General features: G+C 36.6%; 2 protein-coding genes across 3 annotated transcripts in view; one reads left to right on the top strand and one right to left on the bottom strand.

The window, feature by feature from the left end:
* The first annotated feature begins 209 nt into the window (after window positions 1–209).
* Window positions 210–10,932, top strand: cd226 (CD226 molecule). 2 transcript variants are annotated; one of them, XM_065294987.1, is made up of 6 exons: window positions 210–494; window positions 5,057–5,383; window positions 5,486–5,842; window positions 6,133–6,235; window positions 8,787–8,841; window positions 9,898–10,932. In XM_065294987.1, exons 1-6 carry the CDS (start codon window positions 428–430, stop codon window positions 10,033–10,035), a joined length of 1,047 nt encoding a protein of 348 aa, XP_065151059.1. In that variant the 5' UTR covers window positions 210–427; the 3' UTR covers window positions 10,036–10,932. The 2 variants fall into 2 exon arrangements, with proteins under 2 accessions (XP_065151059.1, XP_065151060.1); XM_065294988.2 differs by having other exon boundaries at window positions 213–494; window positions 10,575–10,932.
* Window positions 10,933–13,644: 2,712 nt separating this feature from the next.
* Window positions 13,645–20,554, bottom strand: part of dok6 (docking protein 6) — a 90,475-nt gene continuing 83,565 nt past the window's right edge. Inside the window, exon 8 of the mRNA XM_065294986.1 lies at window positions 13,645–15,237. Coding sequence (XP_065151058.1) covers window positions 15,083–15,237 — 155 coding nt within the window. The 3' untranslated portion in view covers window positions 13,645–15,082. The remainder of the gene's footprint in view (window positions 15,238–20,554) is intronic.

The raw sequence follows: 20,554 nt of genomic DNA, 5'->3' as shown, positions 1-20,554 counted from the left end.
ATGCCTCACCCTTGATATGACCGAATAATAGAAGCTCATATATTACTAATAACATAAACGTATGAGGGATAGTTCACTTAAAAATGTCTCTTTTTTTCCTTACATGCTTGAAACTAAATAAATGGGAGGAACTGAGTGGGAGGGAACTATCACTACAAGTATGAATGAAACGACCTCATGACATTTCCATTTTCATTTTATCTATTTTTGATTTCATCTGTTCATGGGAAATTCAGAGATTTGTTTCCAAAGATCGATTTCGGTTTTACGTGAGAACAAAGACAAAATGTGTGGGGTCTTCAATGTTAACACCTCTGTCACAGTTTTTAACCACCAGTTGACTGCAGACTTGCAGCTGTAGACACAGTGTCTGTGGTTGACTCGACCTCCTGTCAATGCTGTATTCATTCTGTCTCAGAGAAGCAAGATGGTGGCAGTACAAAAGGATTACTGGTACTTCATGGTACTCATGATGTCGCTCTGTTTGCTTAAAGGTAATGTTTTTGAATCAAAGGTAGCTACTTTTGGGTGAGTTTCAAATGTTTGGTTTATCATAAGAATTTGTTTCCGTTCAGTAGTGGTTTTTGAAGGTTTTAATCTTCAGTAGGTATTCTTGCAAACATAGCAGATTGATAAATAGTTTTACACAAATTAAATATAATCATTATCATAATAATTTTAAATTTAAACAATTTATGACAGCAAAATGTTTACAATCAAATTGGCTGTAAGGCATTTTAACTCTTAAAGCTTGACTAGTGACGAGTTGCTGTATTTTTTTATTTTTTTTTTTTTTGATTATTTAAATTGCTAAACTTATTTTGATAAGTTAATGTAACACAAAAATCTACATTGTGATGACTTAATGATCATGTAATTTTTACAGTGCACTGCTTATTATTATTATTATTTATTATTTTCAATACAGTAAATCTACTTTTAAAATGAAGTTAATACTAGAAAGTTTCTTTTCTGTAAGCATTTATAAACAAGGATATGCTAACATATTTGTACTTAATGGAGTTAGCTGTTGTAATTGTTCAGTTTTTGAAAGCTTTAAAATGTAAAATCAATGTGAATTAGATTCAAGAGTTTTATTGTCCTATGTATAGGAAAGACTCTGTTGTGCTATACAATCAAATTCAAACTTTGTGAAACCTCTAGCAACCTAAAAATATATAAAATAAGAACAGAAACCACAGGTACAAAGTATGTGGCGGATGTGCAAGTGGGTGCAAATTCAAGTGTGAAGACTTGTAAGTTTAAAATATGTATTTAGAAAATCCTGTGTATACACACACGCATGAAGTGTCTTGGAGGCGTAAAAAGTGTTTAGCGTGATGTAAACATTGAAAATTTACTTGTGAAGAGAATGCTATATAATCCATACAATTAACCTTTAGCTTTGCGGATGTATTCGGATGTGATTACAAAACAAGGTGCATGGAGGCAGAAAACCACATGCAAATGAGGCAAAACCAGCAACACTTGTTTGTTCAACAAATGTCATTATATTGTGTATATTTGTAAATAAGCGTATTAAGAGTCACATGTGTTCATCTTTGTTTAAAACCTAAAGTTGATTAACCGGCAAATACTAAAGGTTTTGCTTTAACTGATGTGTCCATTAATGTAAAATAGTTTTGGTTTATGCTCAAGTAATGGTTAGTTTTAATAATTGTATGGTTTTTTTGTGTGTTTGTGTATTTGGCCTATAGACCAAAGATCCAAGTTTATTTTAAACCTATTCTGAAATAACATGCTTATCAATAAGGGATGCACCGAATATTCGGCCATTAAAAATGGGCCAAACTAGCATTTTCGGGTTTTGGCCGAAAGACTTTTATCACCAAAACAATGTGGCCGAAACTGTTCCCTAGCTCCCAAGGTTGTGAATCAGTCTATCGTGTATGCAGGTACGGGCACTTACAACTCACTTGATATTGGGACACTGTTCACTTAGGCTATTGTCCTGTTGTGATCATTCACAGTTGTTACTCATCAACAACCGGCAAAACCCACATCTCTCTGACTTAATTTTTAAACATTACATTGTGGAAAACGCTGTCATTATTCTCTTACATATCTGTGCATAACATTTGAAAAATATAATAAATTTTAAATATAAAAAATATTTTACAATTTTAATAAATATTAGAAAATCACTTTGTTATATTCGTTCCGCGTTACTTTCGCTCCGGTTCTCCCCTACACATAAGTGGGGTCAAGTTAAACATTTTAGTTTGAAGTTTATTTTATACTGTCCATTGCTGCAATGTGCTAAATAAATATTTGCATAATTTGTAATAGATTTATTCTTTAAAACTTTAATAGTTTTGCAAATTTTGCAATGTCTTGATTTTAGTAAGTTAGTACACATAGCCATAAATGCAGTGGTTCTAATAATTGGCATAATTTTTTTCGGTGTTTCGGCCAAGACTTTTCATTTCGGTGCATCCCTAGTATTAATATATGCTTTATTATGAGCCTTTTTACACCTGGTCACTTCATGCGTTTTCTCTAATCGAATAGCGATCCGTAAAAAGACTGTCTAAATAAACCCTGAAACGTTTTCAAGACTAATTTAAATCCGATCGCTCAAACCACTTCAGGATAACGCATTTCAGCTTAAACTGGAGATGAAACCACATGTCAGCGCTTTACTCCTCCCAAATGTAAGCAGGGAGAGAGGCAAACAACCAAACAAACAAAGATGAAACACTTGTTGCTTTATGGAGTGACGACAGTGGCTAAAAATCTTTCTAGAACCAATAAAATACTCAAATGACAAAATCAATTATATACAACAAAGAAATAAAACTTTGAGAGAGTGTTTTGTTAAGCGCTTTCTTTCCGTCGTAAACCTGTAAATCTCAATCTCCTGCTACTCTGTGCCCTTGCAACGTACAGTAAGTGCTGCCTTTTATTGTATAAGCTTTGTTTTAAGTTTTTAAGGTGAAGTAATGAATAGTACATTTGAATTTTGCGCAGGAATGGAAGATCGGATTGATATCTGTTCAGCCAAGACGCATTTATGTGGCTGAATGTTTAACCCTTGTATTGTGTTCGATTTTTGTGACTATTTTGATGGAGCGGGTCAAATTGACCCGCATTGGATTCAATGCAATTCCTTAAATATCACATTATGAAAAACAAGAAGGGATTAGGTATGAACAGAACCATTTTAGTATCAGTCTTTGTCACACATTATAAACACTTAAAATTAAAAAGTAAGATTTAAAAAAATGCATTTAACCACAATTTTTAACATGTTTGTTTTAACAAATGTTGCACAAAAATTGTTGCAACATTTTAAATTTTAATTCAACATGTTTTTTAACATACCTATGTTTAATACATCCTGAATGAACAATTAAATATTGCTGTGAAATGAAATTAAGTTTTTATTTTTCTAAACAGGCTTTTGTTCTTGAGGCTCATTGTACAAATTCAAAAAATCACTGTTTACATGATGTGCACACATCAAGCATGTGCTTTCTGACCTCTTGCATTTTACACAAATGATGCTTATTTTGGTGTCATGTTTTGTGGGGCACAGCTGGCATCACCTGTATTCACCTCTGGATTTACTGTGGGTCTGAATTCATCTGCTTTACATAGTATTTCATATACATTGAAAATAGAAATGATAGTTCACATTTACTTTTCTCTGTTTGAGGAAGTCTTTATCAGTACTGAAAATAGTGAGGAAAAGCTCACTTTTCTCTTTCCAGGGTAGTAAAATACCAAAATATATGCAATAAATGTATTTAATTTGTGTCTTGCCTTGGAACAAACAAATATGGGTCAAATTGACCCGCGAACATCAAAATCGTACCAAAAATCATTATTTGTGCTAAAAAAACCCACTTCAAAACACATCAGTGTATCCTAACTTTGCATGCATGTTCATGGCCCTAAATGAGAAAAAGTGACAAAATTTCTGGAAGAAAACTGAAACTTAAGTAGTATTTCATATACACTGTAAACAGAAATTATAGCTCACTTTTACCATCTGTGTCTGTAAAAGTCTTTTTCAGTACTCAAAATAGTGAGGAGAAGCATTTTTACCCCCATTTCAGGATAGTAAAACACCAATATAAAAACAAACACTAAAAATATATATTTAATTTAGGTCTATGCAGTTGCTTTGGAGCAAAACAAAATGCGCGTCAAATTGACCCGCGAAACTCAAAATCGTTACAAAATTATTTTGGTACACTTCAAAAAATATCAGCATGTCTAAACTTTGCATGCATGTTCATGGCCATAAATGAGAAAAAGTCAGAAAATTTCAAGAATAAAATCACAGGTTAACTGGTTTATCCGACAGCTTAAAAATCAAAACGGGTCAAATTGACTCGGAACATAATATAAGGGTTAAATAAATCAGATAGCTATCTGATCAGAAAAAACACATGAAGTGACCAGGTGTAAAAAGTCTTTAAAATAATCATTATTGCAGAGACATAAGCCAACGTACAGCAGTAGTGATATTAACCTTAACCATTTATAAAGCGTGCGTATGCACAAAACGGGTCCGGAAAAGTGCGCACACCAGTTCCCACGCAAAGGTTGTGATCTATAAAAAAAACTAACTTAATGGGAGAATAGGCTTGCAGGGTCTGAGGATGTACGCACACTTGCAGGTGATCTGTGATTTATAAATGGAACATTGCTTTGTTTTATAAGTCTTAATATTTTTTGGCATATGCCATTTTTGGCTTTTGTGCATACGTAGACTTTTAGTAAAGATCCTATGAACAGTTTTATAAATGAGACCCCTTGTGTGTCCACATACGTGGACATCACATTTTTTGTTGTTTGCACCATAATACAGTACTTAATTCTATGTTGGAACCTGTTGTACACAAACGTGGACAATTACACTGCTTCATGTTCAAAGATAAATATTTTTTTATTATATTTATTGGTTCTTCCTAACCCCACATAGCTGGAAGAAATGTGAAGGCATGTTTTCAACAAAAATCATGAGATCAAGAAATTATGATCGTGTCTGACATACAGATTATTTGTCTTTGGTCTTCTACTGTAGGTTCCTTTCAGATGAAAGCTCCAGAAACTACAGTCACACTGCAGGAGGGAATGGTTTTGGACTGCCTGTGCCCATGGGACGGTCAGCTCACAATGGTCTCCTGGACTAAAAAATCTCTTTCGCAACCTTTAGCTGTTTATCATCCTCAGTTTGGCACCAACTTTGCCCCGTCTTATGACGGTAGAGTGGCGTTTCTGAAATCCACAACTATGGATGGCAGCATTTCCATAATGAACGTTAGTGTGAGCGACATCGGTCACTACCATTGCTCTTTGCAGACCTATCCTCAGGGATCATGGACCAAAGACACTTTCGTTGAAAGAAGAGGTGACTATCTAACAAATAATAATCTAAAGTCTTGTCAACTTTTTGTGTTTCACAACTTTTGAAAGCATTGAATAACAAACCACGCTTGCTATATTTTCCCAGCAATCACCACCACCTTCTCTATTCAACCTAATACTGAGTTGGTGGCTGTAGAAAATGACAACCTGACCATTAAATGTGACCACGTGCACGAAGGGGAGGTTTACCAAGTAAGCTTAGAAAAAGTGGATCCCGAGGATGGTAGCAGCAATATTATAGCAACGTGTCAGAGGCTGGACGACGATGTGGAGCTAAAGGAGTTCAGCAGTGAAGGAATAGTGAACTGTAGTGATGCTATGGAGGTCAGTCTACACCTGACTAGCATTATTAAAGATGATGGAGGATTTTATCGTTGCAACTTTACTACAAATGTTAGTGTCCAATCCACTACAGTCCTGCTGACCACTCTATCTGCCCAAGGTAGGGTGCTTTTGAAATGCAATGCAATTGTGGGATTGTTTTGGGTCTTGCAAAGGCATGCAGTTGTAAATGCAGTGTATTACAACAAATACAAATGTTAGATGCTGCACGTGTCCCATCTTAATATGCAGAAAGCCTCAACCATGCCATGTTTATTTACTATTAACTTTCTGAGCTGAATACACAATCTGTGATTTGTTTAGAGAGCCAAACCTGCAACTTTGTCTTAAAAATAACTGCTATTTTATACATGTGCCCTTATATATAAAAATGTATGTGTCTCATTTCAGAGTTCAGAAGTTTATGGTATATGCTGTATGTGTATATTGGAGTTGGAGTGGCTGGTGGCGCTCTTCTGATAGGTCTCGTGTTACTAGTGATGTGGGCGAACAAGTAAGCTATTCTAAACTACATTACTCATAAAGATGCCTTTTTTTTTTACACTTCAGCCACCTTGTATAATCAATGTGAGGGGTATTTCCTATATGCTGCACTTTTTAGAAAAAGATGTCTCTATAGTTGTCACTAGGGTGGTAGTACCCTTTAAAAAGGTCATAATATGTATAATTTACTGTAGGTACAGATGTGTATACACTTGGTACCTCTGGGGCACTAACATCAACTCTTTAGGTGTATTTTTGAAAGGGTATTGTAATAGCAATAGCAGGAACCTAGGCTAAATTAAGTAAAACCCTAATTTCTAATTCTCATCTAATGACTTCAGGACTTCAGTCTCCTCAAAAGAGTTTTAAGATGTGCTTAGTGCCTAGATAGGTCACACTAAATACTGATACCTGAAGAAGCCATTTTGTTCAGTTTTTTACATTTTGTGTACATGTTTCCTGTTATTTTTCCTGTAAAATGTCAGGCGTGTATGTGGATGGACACGCATCTTTGTATAGGTTAAGCATTTAGGATGGTACATCTTTCAGAAAACATACAAAGAAAGAATTTTTTTGACATTTAATGACTATTTAGAGCATTGGGATTGCTAGATGAGAACTTTGGTGCTGTAACATGGCTGCAGGAGGTGCAATGACATTACGCAGCAGCCAAAAATAGTCCCCTTAGTAACTTTCAATAGCTGGGGACTATTTTTGGACGCTACGTAATATCATTGCACCTCCTGCAGCCATGTTACGGCCGCAAAGTCCTTGATTATAACACCAGAATGAGAGTATAGCTCCTAGATATATTGGCCTAGAAAATCACAACTTTTAATTTCCGTCGATCTTAGTACACGATGTAACTACAGAAGAGTCAAGTTTTAAATAGGAAAAATATTGAAAGTCTTTGGTTATTTTTAAGCCCGATGCTAATGGTCTAATCAGATTCAATGAATTATGCTAAGCTATGCTAAAAGTGGTAGCGCCAGACCCGGAGATTAGCTGAATGGATTCCAAAATGGTAAAAATCAAATGTTTAACTCTAGGGGAACTGAAATATGAGCATGTTTTCAAAAAAAGACATTTATACTTTCTTTTATATGTAACATAAAATTATAAAGTGTGCATTTCACCTCATTTTGCCAGCCCAGGTCACATATGGTCATTAAAACTGTTAAAAAAAACAAAGCAGGGCTGATCACACCAAACGCGTTTATGGCAGTTGCAGGCGCCATTTTCAAATTATTTTCTATGGGAAGTGAGCGTTATGCTCACTGTTCGTGCGTGCCGAAGGCCTGGCGTTTTTTTGTCGCCTGCCGCAGCACACTTTTTTGAAGGAGCACTGAGAGCGGAAAGCGTCCAAAAATTGTCCAATCGAATGAGGGGAGAGGTGGGCCTTCCGTTGTGGTCACAGTAGTTTACGGTTGCCTACGGTTGCGGTATTTGATTGACAAGACAGCTGACTCTGTGGTTGCCTAGCAATATAAAAAGCCACGCCGCACTGCTCGTTTTTTAAAGTGACCAAAAAAAAGGCAGTGTGGCACACCTTGCGTTTCCAAGCGCTTAAAACATGTATGGTGTGATTGGCCCCTAAAGCTGCCTTTCCACTGTACATGACAAACGACGGCCGATAGACTGGAAGAGGCTGCCGACCATCTGTGGATGCATAATTTTTGGATCTGTTTTGATCCTTTAAAAAAAAAAATTACTTGTGCAACTACACCGCATGTGATGCGTCGACCAGAAATGATCAAAAATAATCAAAACACTGTGCGAGGTGAAAATTATTCATCCTTTTTTGTTTAACTTCATTGGTAACACTTGAATCCTCTAAAAACTATTGATTACTGATAAGTAGTACATTATTATTATTTTAATTATTTTAATATTGTCAATCCTTGTCATATATGCAGAGTTGTGTATTGTTTCATTCATTTATTTATTCCACTCTGGTGAATATTGATAGATTGAAGGCTCTTGCGCTGAAATGAGCTTCTTTCCCATGTTTGCATAGATTTAAACTGAAAGCTCATTACGACTGCCACTAGGGGGCGAACTCCGACAGTCGTGTCCGAATATCGTGTACAGTGGAAAGGCGTCCTAAGACTTTTGCACAATACTGTATGATCCGTTGCAATTGTAGGGTCTCCACTATAATTGATAGGGCTTGGCTGGGGTCCCTTGGTTGTAAAATATTGAGGATGGGAAATGAAAGCAAATGCACTGCAAGTGTGGTAGTCTAGCATTATTTGATATACATGTGTGGTTTAAGAACTTTCATTATCAGTTTCCTTTGAGTTGAAACTATCAACCCAACATAGGCTTTAAAATCCTCTCCCTGCTTCCACCATATGTCCAACATGTCTGCCAGCATCACTGAGTTTACACTGAGTTTGCAGTTTATCATACTGTATGTATTTTTCTGTGACGCAAGGTTATCTGCATACTGCAGTGTTTGCTTTCCTGCTCTCTGCAGGGCTCTTCATAAATGATTAAGTCGCCCTTAATTTCTGTCATTTAGAGTAAACCGTTTCTCAACTTCTAAACTGTGGTTACAGGCGGAAAAGAAAGAGAGAGGAGTACAGAATCAAACTGCACCCTGACAAAAGACAGGTAAATATATCACAGCAATTTTGCTTCACACAGCTGCATGTGCATTTCTGCTATAATTATTTTTTTATTTTTTGCTCATTAAAATGTGGTCACTGTTAAATCATGTCAGTATAGTATAATACCCATGATGCCCCATTGCAGCAGCATTATTAAACATCTAAACTACTGTAACATGTAAAGGAATGGCAAGATCTATAACAGTATCTCTCCTGAACGGATACTAGTTTTTCAAAATGTAATTTTTTTACATCAATAGGCTTTATGCCCAGCTGCACTACTTCCTGAACTTCAGCCAGCCCCTTGTTTCCTGTCTGCCATTATTGGACAAACTGATTAATCCCGGTTTGTCTGATTATTGTTGTTGTGACTACTGAGGTTAGGCACACCTTGATTAATCAGTTTGTCCAATAATGGCAGACAGGAAACAAGGAGCTGGCTGAAGTTCAGGAAGTAGTGCAGCTGGGCATAAAGCCTATTCTAAACCGCAATAAGAGAGGACAGATTATGCTATATGCTATACTGAGAAAATAGGCAAATGTAAGGCACACTCCCAGAATGGTACTGGGATGGTACCCTTAGAAAGATCCTATTATGTATCATTCAGGTACCTTTGGGGTACTAATACCCACTATTTAGGTGCAAAAGTAAAGTTATTGGAAGGGTACCACACATGATGCATAAATGACCCCTTCAGTAATATCTATATTCACAATATATTTACAATATTGAGTGTCTTGTTTTTAAATGAGACACATTTTTATTACAATGTTATTTTATTAAGCAAATTCAGTATTAATTCAGTATGCTGTTATTGTACCTTGTATTTTCGCTATATACCAATCAGCATCCAGAACCAAAACTATTTTTTATTTCACTATATTTAAATATCGATCTTGAAGACGATGAAAATTGGTGCCATGTCCTTGCACGGTTTCCTTTTTTTTTTTTTCATTTTAACTGCCACGTGTTGCTTTCCAATTAAAAGACGCCTATAGAAACAGATACTAATGCTGGGTAACTTTAACTAACATTGCATGTTTTCCTTTCTATGAACAGCGTAACCACTATGAACACAGCTGTGTGTATGACAGGATGAAAAAAGGGACCAGAAATGGGGCAAGAGATAAAGAAATATATGTTAACTTTCAGATAGTGAAAGTGCATGAGAAACACAAACGAAAACAGAAGAGATAAAAAATCAACATCCTGTGACTGTTGGCACTCACACAACGGACCAAACTGTATCTGAATACAAAACAAGCATCATTGCCAAATAATGGCACACTTTGGCATATGAAAGTTAATGGATGTATCAGAGGGGCTGTAAGAAGAAATTCATAATAATGCAGCAAACAGCGTAAAAGTCATCATTTGATAAACTACCATCATCTTCATTACATTAACCATTCAACTAACTCAAGTCTGGCCTATCACATACATTTCATTGCATAAAGCACTGGATTTTGCTTATGATTTTGCCACATCGGGGGAGAAAGTCTATTCTGCTCTGTGAAGTCTGTTTGACAGGTAATCTGTTTATGGAGGTTTCTGGGTGATTGCTTTAAAAGCCCTGTATACGCTAAGCACGGTCCATTGTGAGCAACCTAAGTAACATTTTAGTCTGAGTCACTCTAATCATCACAAGATTGGACAAAAGTGGGGTTTTGAGTGGATGAATCCTCAAAAAATGACATCCCTGTCTCAGTTTGAGCACCATCATGCTTTCTTTACAGAAATGGAAGTACAGAGAATGAGGAATCGAAGACTCCATTACTGATAAGAGAACCGAAAATCCTTCAGCGCTTACATTCAGTTCCATGGCGGAGGTTTTTTTATTTTCTTTGTTTGACCTCAAGAAACGCATAATCTTTAAATTATTATGCTCATTGGGTATGGGATTAGATCTTTCTGAACTGCAATAAGTAAACATTTGCAGGAATAAAATGAAACATAAATCGATGCATCCATGTTTTGTTTTCTGGTCTAACAAACCAATTTTTATTTGAAAACATGACTTCCAAATGTGAAATGTTTGTGGTTGATATTATGTTAATTATACTGTTTTATTAAAGTGCACCTATTTCATTGCTATTTGGTGTAATAAAATGTATTTGCGTGGTTTATGGTTAAAAACAAATTTTTTACCACATACCGTACAATTTTGTAGCTTCAGATTTCATTCTCTTCCTGAAACTTGATTTGAAAAGCGATGTATCCCTGATTGGCCAGCTAATCTGTACGTTGTGATTGGCCTGAATACAGCTGACGTCAGCCGGAAATGTGACGCTCCTTACCATGTTTGAAAGATTCGGTTGCTAACAGGAGTGGCTGTGAGTCCGAAGCAGGAGGAATTATGATAATGTCGGCCTTTACTACATCACCAATTCCAGGAAGTAAACTGTTGACAATCCGTGTGTTTGTTGTAGTCCAAGAAAAGAGATTTACGTTGAAGACGATAACTCCCGTCATCGTTAACTTTGGGATTTGTACCTTTAGAGTATTGTTAACATGTACTAATAAACACTTACACACCAAGAAAATGTAAAATCGTGAATCGGACCATAGAAGCTCTTTAAATATAAACTCTCTCTATAGAGGTCTTCTAGCTTTTACATGGCAAGGACCCCTTAAAGGAAAACACCACCATTTTTCAATATTTTACTATGTTCTTACCTCAACTTAGATGAATTGATACATCCCTATTTTGCACTTTTAATCTTTGTACAGCGCCTCATGAATGTGTTAGCATTTAGCCTAGCCCCATTAATTGCTATGGCTCCAAACAGAGATATATTTAAAAGCCACCAAACACTTACATGTTTTCTCTATTTAAAGACTGTTACATGAGTAAGTATGGTGGCACAAAATAAAACTTTTGTTTGGAACCATAGGAATGAATGGGGCTAGGCTAAATGCTAACACATTCAAGAAGCGCTGTACAAATATTAAAAGTGCACGCATTGAAAAAAGATAGGAATGTATTAATTCATCTAAGTTGAGGTAAGAACTAGGGTTGCCGTGGTGACAGAATTTTCCCAAACCCAGTGATCCCGGTTTCACCAGGTGGGAGGGGCTTATAAATGCGCATGCAGACGTGCACATTTTACTTTCACTTTTGAATTACGCAACTGTTTAAATGCAGTGCTTGCGTACGCTGCTTTAAATCAAGTTTGAATTTGCGTGCAATGCGAGTGCAACAGCTGGTTTAATTGAGTGCTTGAGTCAAGGTGCGCAGGTAATTCTCCCAGAACCCGCCAGTCCCAAGCACAGCAACCGGCTACTTATCCATAAAAGCGCTGCTTGAATGATGGGTTTATTATTTTTCTTGATGAAAACACAACAACAAAACGATCTCGCTTATATTAAACATCATATATGTATATTATAACAAAAACGAGTAAGCACGCGGCTTCTGTCATCGTCTGGTCGGTCAGCTCATCTCGCACACTGACAGAAATAAATGAAACCTGACACCTGCTGCTCTGTGACGTTACGCGCGTTCAGCTCTGCTGAATTCAGGCAGCAGGCACATTCAGTTGTTAGTGTGTATGCTCTCTAACGAAACTAAATGATTTAATTACACAAAAATATCAAAACGACAGTGAAAGACGGTGTCGTGGTGGGCAAGTGATCTGACCGGTGAGAGGCTGAAGCATCGGTAATCACCGTTTCACCGACTATCGCGGCAAGCCTAGTAAGAACATGGTAAAATATTGAAAAACGATGGTGTTTATCTTTAATGGATAAAGAGGAGGTGCAGGGACCCCCAGTACATCAAGTTAAGATTGTACTTACTTTGTTATGATGGTCAAGTTACAAAGATATTAAAATAATCATTTTTGCCATGCTACAAAATATTTGAACTAAATGGATTTTATCATGAGAATGTTTATCTCTTCATTTTAATCTTGTTTTATTATTAGCATATTAAAGGTGCAATGTGGGAGTTTTTGGATGACCTTTTGACCGAAATACATAAGCTAATGTACTATATTAAACTATATTATCAGTGGTGTATAAAGACCTTACATACTGAACTACATTGTTTGTATTACCTAAGTATGAGCCGTTTATACATACACCGCTGCTCTCCTTACCTGGAAGTCACCACCATGTTTCTAAAGTAGCCCTAAACGGACAAACTGCTCTACAGAGCGCATTTTGTACATACGTTTTCTTAGACGACGGCATGTTTGTCCTGTGGCAGCTACCGTAGCTGCTCATTGCATTTCAAAAATCTTCAACTCGCAATCTAATCCATTTTTGTTTGAAAATATTTTTTTGCAATATTTACAGGACCCCTAGTAATAGCGTTCAAGGGTCCCCACTAGGGGTGGGCCGATACGATATTTGGTATCAATATTAGTCCGATATTTGCGAAAATGGCTGGATCGAATATCGAAGAGGCCGGGGAGTACAATCCGATCCAATACCAACACATACCTTGTCATGGCAACTTGGGGTAAAGCGCGACTTGCTGAGCAACATGAATTTGCACAAAGTTGCACTCTAAATTGTCCAAAGTTACACCTTAACATTTTGAATTGTTTTGCTGACTAACTAAAAATGTTGCCTCTAGTCTGTTTGAAACATTTAAATAAAAATGAAGCAGCAGTATTGCACAATGTTTCACTGAGTCTTAAATTTGCTTTTTGTACGGCTAACAAATGTGTTATTTGCAGCTTAATTTATTAAAATGGCGATAGAGATGGTATTGGATCGGTATCGACAGATACTCAAAGTTGTGGTATCGAGATCGGTATCAGACATGAAAAAGTGGTATCGGCCCAGCCCTAGTCCCCACACCCCCTGTCGAAGACCCATGCTCTAGGTTCACATACTCATTGCAGTAACTTATTTTAGAAACACAAATCCATTTAGTTTATTTTACTTAGTAAACATTGACATCCACACAGGACAGTTTTACTTAATGCATGGAACAAAACATAAAACAAAATGCACATTACAGAGAAGCATGAAACACACACAGTATCTTTACAACAAATGACTACTGAAAAAAATCCCCAAGGGACATTCAAAGAAATGTGTTCACAGCCTGATATATCATATCGGAGATATTATCTAATGCAGTGTTTGACCGAATATCCCTCAGAAAGCCCCTTAGACAGCGACCATTCCCTTTTTAAATCACTACAATGTACACTTTAATAAAATAGTGCTTGTCTAATTTACATTCAAGTGCTATAAACTCAAGTCAACAAGTATGGGTACGTAAATTACCCAATGCACAAAGATAGCTTTTAAATCATAAAATCATCATCATCTAGTATTTTTCATGTGCTTCAAAAACCTTGAGATTCATATTATCACATGATTATTCTTTTTTGTTTTGTTCTAGTTTTCCTATTACACAATAGACTAAGGATTGAAACTATTAGATTCGTGAATCTGTTTTGATTGTCTGTATCGAATGTATGTTTGTCATAATAGCATTTAAAAAGCCATTCAGTCCAGTTATCAGATCACCCTTTTCTTTTGCAGGGAGAGAATAGACATCATGTTCGGCTTTTAGACAAATAGGGTTTCAACATAGAAACTTAATTCAGTTACACACATTGTGGATGGCTAGAGGGATAATAATTTAATTGGCTTTCCGGCCGGAGTCTGAAGGCACTTATACATTGAGAGGAAGCTTGGTCCGGATGAACCAAACTGACATGTCCAGTGTGTAGATGGATTAGTTTCATATAAAATAAAGTTGTTTTGCTGGATTTATCCATTTGCTCCAATGCAAGCATCTTACAGACAATGAAACACAAACCGAATGAAACATAAATTAAACATCCAAGGTGCAAAGCAAGCTCTAATTTGAAAGTGCTGGGTGCAAAAACAACACAAGAGTTGTCTTTAATACAGAAGCTAATTTGCTACGTTCCCATTAAGACGCCAGACGAATTGCTGAAGAACTTGTGTAAGTGCCACAGCGCTCTTCATATTAACTGTACATCTGAAAAATAACTGCAAAAGTCCTCTTTGTTTTTTTTAAACTACACCAGAAAAAATAAAATTTATGATACAACTTTTTGGCATTTGTGTTTTTTCAACGTACAAAAAGTCTCCTATAATTCTTAATATACACACTGTTCTACAAATAATTATCATTATTATTAAGCCATACATATATATATATAGTTTATACTGTACATGTGTTTTGAGCTTTCTAAAGCTTTGGAATGTCCAAGAGTTGTGGCTTTTGTCAAGCCATGACAGTCAGTGTATATCAACGGAGCGGTGAGGTGCTGCCCTTCCTGTCGTAGCCACCAGAGGACGATGTTGCTTGCTCTTGGTTCTGCTGTTCTTCTGTCTGCGTCTGCTCGGAGAGGAAGCTTTGAAACGTCTGTGCTCGTGGAATGAGTGTCATTGTCAAGCTTGAACCTTAAGAGAGTGAGAAAGATGGTTGTGCATGTTACTGATATGGTCTTTAAACCGATTGTGTCGAACAAACCATCATGTATTGATTAACTTGTGCTTTCGAGAGCCGCATTGATTACTTTTGTGCATTAAAATTGCTCTGTTCCTTAAACAAGAATAAGATATTGGCAACTGTTCATTTATCAGGGTTTGAGACGCTTGGAGAAGAGGGAGACGACTTGATTTTCTAGAGGTGATTGTGTAATCAATTATGGATGAGAAGGAAACGAACATCCAGGGTGAGATGAGAATGCCGGAGTAAGACAGAGCTTATAAAATGAGTTTTGTAACATTCGGCAAATGATTTCATCCATAGCGACTTACATTCAATGTATACATTTTTTATCTTAGTGTGTGAAGAGTTCAAATGCAAAACCCTCTAAGTGTATCACACATTTTTTCTTGTAAATGAGCATTTTTATGTTTAGATTGAGTCATTTCTCTTTAATGGCAATGAAAAGGTTGTTAGTCAGTGATTTAAATACCTTATTTTCACAAGTATCACTTTATTCATTTTATTGGTCTTTCGCTGCAAAAACCTCTAAGTGCTTGCAAGCTTTTTGGCAAAAACATCCACTTTTATCCACTTAAATTTATGTTATTTACTGGCAACAGTTTGTTTAAAGTTAAATGAACGTTAAACATTAACATGTCTTTGTCTTAACAGAATAAAACTAGAATAACAGCCTCATGCAAAGCATTCTGGGAACCAGAATCTAAAGTAAAAAACGGAAAAAGGTTGATGAGGATTTCTGGTCCCCAGAATTCTTTCTTGTTATTTTATAGTTTTATTCTGTAAAGATAAAGACTTGTTCATGTTTAATGTTCATTTAACTTTGAACAAACTGTTGCCAGTAAATAACATTAATTGAAATCTACACTAAGTTACTGGGAAAAGCTGCATAACTCAGACTGATCTCACGAAAAGTTGTGTTATAGTCACGCAAAATTTTATCAATTTATTTGTGTCCATGGCATGAAATTCAGCTTTTTTCTTGCCTTTAGCACGAATGTCTTTTTTGTGACACTCCCACGAATTTGTATAAATAGTTTTTCGTGTGCGTTGCATGACTTTCTTTTTTGTTTCACTTTTTTTATTGTTTTCTCATAGTCTTTTCCTATTTTCTTACCATTATCGCTTAATGTTGGGGTTAGAATCACTTTACATGTTTAGACATCCTAACCTAAACCCCAATTCTAACCAAACCACAAGCGACAATCGTTTAAAATTTTTATTTAAAAATAAAAAACATCTCTCAGATTAGATCCAACGAGGGCCAGTGTTGATGTCTCATGGGTGCTGAGGTGTTTTGTCATGATTTAGAGCTGCATATTGAAATTTTTTTATGTTAATTATCTAACTGCTCGACTGTGAAGGTGCAAAACCCTGAAGGCCGATTCCCACAGTGCACATAAAAGGTCACTTTGCAAATATAAAAAAAAATGAACCCTTAGGAATATTTTTGGACTATTAATAACTTAATTGTTCATAATAAGTGGGTCTTCAGTGAATCATTGAAAATTAAGTCAGCATTAATCAGTACAAAACATTTTTTTATTATACATTTTTTAAGGAAACAACTACATAGTAAAATTTGGATACAGTTGGGTGCGGTCACCTTAAAGTGTTTCCCACTAATCTAGCCCTTAAAAATAAAAGGTGTGGCCTTTGTTTCACAGAAAAGGCTTAGCTAAAGCCAGGACTAGGCCTTAGTTAAATTAGGTAAGGAATAATTGACGACGGGCCATTGAATTATAAATAAATAATGCACACCCAATGTGGTAATGCGGCACGAAGCGGAGTGCCATTACACCGCAGGTGAGCATTATTTTCAAATAATTCAATGAAGTGGAGTCAATTATTTATAATTTATATCACCGTTACCACAGACATAGCTCTGGTGGTTATTTTAAGACATTTGACAGCTTAGGTATGTGTTTTACAGAACAATAATGAACACCCATGGAACATTTCTCAACCAATCAGAATAAAGAATGCAACAGACCCATGGTATAAGTATCTTTATACTACGGGTCCATTGAATGCTTGAATCTGATTGGCTGATGAACCTTGAGGTGAACGTGAGGTGTGCAATTATTTTCTGGGAAACGTACAGCGAAGTAGTTCCAGGCAGCTCTCTTGACCGCATTACAGTTCCATATCACTGTAATAACAGACTAACAAAAACAACATGACAGACGATTTTCCGAGGCAATAACAGCGCTGTTTAGAGACACACAGAGGTAGCCTCGTTCACACAATCTCTCTCTTGCTCACCCTCTCTCTCTTTTTATTTCTCTCTTTGTGTCTCTGTGGCTCTCGCTCTTTTTCTAATAACTTCACTATTAACTATCAATGCTATCAACGGCTAAAGCCTCCATTGCCAGCTTTAAAATAACATTTTGGAACAAGCAAAAGAGCCGTTGGATGAGACGCGGAAGAAATAGTCATGCTTACAATAGCGATTTAAGTACAAAAACCGGACGAATCCCTTTAAATAATGCACACCTCGGGTGTGCATTATTTTTCTAATAATTCAACGGCCCATCATCAATTATTCCTTACTTAATAAACAAGCCTATAGAAAAAGACGTTACTGGTGTGTATCTTGAGACAAGTCAATAGCACTGGCTTATTTTAAGATATGTAAGGGCAAGTCATTTTCAGTTGAGACACCTCCACATGTCTTCATCTAGAACTACACTGTAAAAAAAATCTGTAGAAATTACAGTATTATGCAGCTGGCTGGCAGTAACTTACTGTAGATTTTACATTTATGTTATTTAAAATTAACATGAAAATTAACATGAAACATTATCTTCTACAGTAAGTTACTGGTAATTTTTTACAGTGGAGGCCTTAAGCCTTTTTTGTAAAAACATGGACTAATTTTGTAAGTTATTTAGTCATTTCAAAACCAGCTTATTCTGGATATTACAATATGAAGGACATTCACTAAAGTTACCTGACATACTTTTTACAATGGACTGAGTTCACCTTTAGATACTTGTAAATTGGTATGCAATATGAGAGATCTTCCTTCTAGCGGTGTTTAGTTCCAACCCTGCTCATTAATTTTTTTTAATTAATGCTGTCAGACTTTTTCTCAAAATTTTAAGCGGGATTGTTCAAAGAAGGTCCTATAACAGGACTGGCATGTTTCAAAAGCACACACCATGTCCTGTAACACTCTTGATGTAAACGGATTTGAGGGATGCACTATGAGACCAAAGGCGGACGACACAAAGCGCCACTTGTCCTGGATGCTTGATAAACATATTGTAACTCTGTGGCCCCAGTGACCTAGCAAAAGAGACACCAACCACATCCTCCGAAAAACGACACTGCTTTTATTAAGCCCTAACATCAGGTCCTAAAGTCTGATAAAGCACATTGGGATTTTATTTAATAAAATGAAGAGGAAATATTTAAGATTCTGCACTGTTTCTAGGTAACTACTGTATGCACAAAAGGTCAGATGTCCAGACGTCAACTGAAGCCTATTTAAATTCTTCTCAGATCAAGCTGGGTAACATGGATCATAAGATTTTGCACAAACTTGTGGAGTTTATGATAGCTCAGGTGCATGCTGCCAGTAAAGCAAACTGAAATTCATGTATTTCACCTCAACCCTTCTCTTTAATTGTTATACTGACAAATATATTTAACTTGATGTTGTATAAAAAAACACAAACTTACCACTCCATTTACTATCTCCGGATAATTGATTATTCCTTAAAATAGGATTCTTCGTCTGATACAGGCTCAAACATAAGAGGCCCTATCTTGCACCCAGCGCAATTGACTTTGTCAGTGACGCATGTATCATTCGTATTTTGCACTGGCGCACAGCGGGTTTATCCCTCCACAGACGCACGTCGGCAAACTAGAGAATGAACTTGCGCTCCCTGGGCGGTTTAGCACAAAAAAGGAGGCGTGTTGCGGCGCAAACCATCCCTGATGCTATTTTGCCGTTTCAAAAAACAATTGCGCCACTGACCAAAAAAAACTAGTCTAAAGTCAGTGGCGTATTGCGCGTTGTTCATTATGCTATTTTAAGGGCGCATGCTTGACCATAATGTATAGCGTGCACAACGCGCACACACTTTGCTTATCTAATCTACACAGATGCAACAGTTATTTTTGCAAATCATTAATTGTTACAATAAAAAATATTAACACATGAGATAAGGGGAATCATAGTGGTGAGCATTGTGGTGATAGTTTTTATTTATTGTGTGGCTGCGTTAAAAAATTATCACGCAAATAACGATTAAAATATTTTCATAAGTTTGTTGTGTGGCTGTATTACATTTATTTTATGTAAATAATAATTAAAATGTTTTCATAAGAAACCTTTATGTATGTGAACTTGATTTGTAAGTGTACTCTGGGGTTGGACTGCTTGCGTTTTTTGGCTTTAAGCGGTGAGGGTGGACGCAGCGATGTCCTTTGCTGGGATCTGTGTAAAGGCAGATCCACCTCGCGTTACACGCCGTGCCCGATTTATGCTGGCAAGCTTGGGATTCCACCGTCTCCTGACATTATTGTAGCGCTTGCGGCGCAACGTCCTGGGGATGCCAGCTGATGAGACAATTGTGGCTATTTCCTCTCACGCCTGATTTGGGCGGGTTTTTCCTATCCCCATACAAAACAACTTCTCTGTCTTTGACTGCTCTTACAAGAACGTCGGTCTCCTTGGCTGTGAACCGCTCCTGGCGTGCGCCTGGTAAATCCGTCATAATAATAGCAACCCGCCATGGAACTTGCGCACTTGTGTTTAAAGGCAATGTTGGATGACGTTCTGATTGGTTTATTTGACGTTACGCCTAAACCACACCTATGAATAATGAACCTACTTCAGACCAACCCCTTATTGATTTGCGCCTGGTGCAAGAGTTATTTCTCCCGCCGGGAAAATAGCAACAGCGCCCAAGATCCACCCACAAAGTCAAACTTGCGCTTTGCACTTCGCCCTTGCGTTTCAGATAGTTAAAATAGGGCCCAAGGTCTGTTTACACACACACAGAGCTACTGAAATGAGCCGCTATGAGAAACAGCCAATCATAGCAGAGCTCAACATTATTATTCATGACTCTTTCAAATAAGGAAATAACAGACCATTTCATTATAGAGACAAATTCTAGGGTTGTAAATAGACACGTAAAACCGTCTCTGGATCATGTTTGCAATAAATAAAGCTTAACTATGTAGATACTGTATTAGATTTTATCATATTGCATAAATTTGTTCTTTGGCACCTTGCTAAATAGTAAAACA

The sequence above is a fragment of the Paramisgurnus dabryanus genome, chromosome 22 (assembly GCF_030506205.2).
Source record: "Paramisgurnus dabryanus chromosome 22, PD_genome_1.1, whole genome shotgun sequence".
Classification (NCBI taxonomy): Eukaryota; Metazoa; Chordata; class Actinopteri; order Cypriniformes; family Cobitidae; genus Paramisgurnus; species Paramisgurnus dabryanus.
Note: the sequence above shows the minus strand (reverse complement) of the source record. Positions and strands in the feature narration are given on the sequence as shown.

Coding starts and splice junctions, on each gene's coding strand:
- cd226 (XM_065294987.1), top strand. CDS start 428: ATGGTGGCAGTACAAAAGGATTACTGGTACTTCATGGTACTCATGATG. Junction 5,843..6,132: donor GACCACTCTATCTGCCCAAG/GTAGGGTGCTTT, acceptor GTCTCATTTCAG/AGTTCAGAAGTTTATGGTAT. Junction 8,842..9,897: donor TGCACCCTGACAAAAGACAG/GTAAATATATCA, acceptor TTCTATGAACAG/CGTAACCACTATGAACACAG.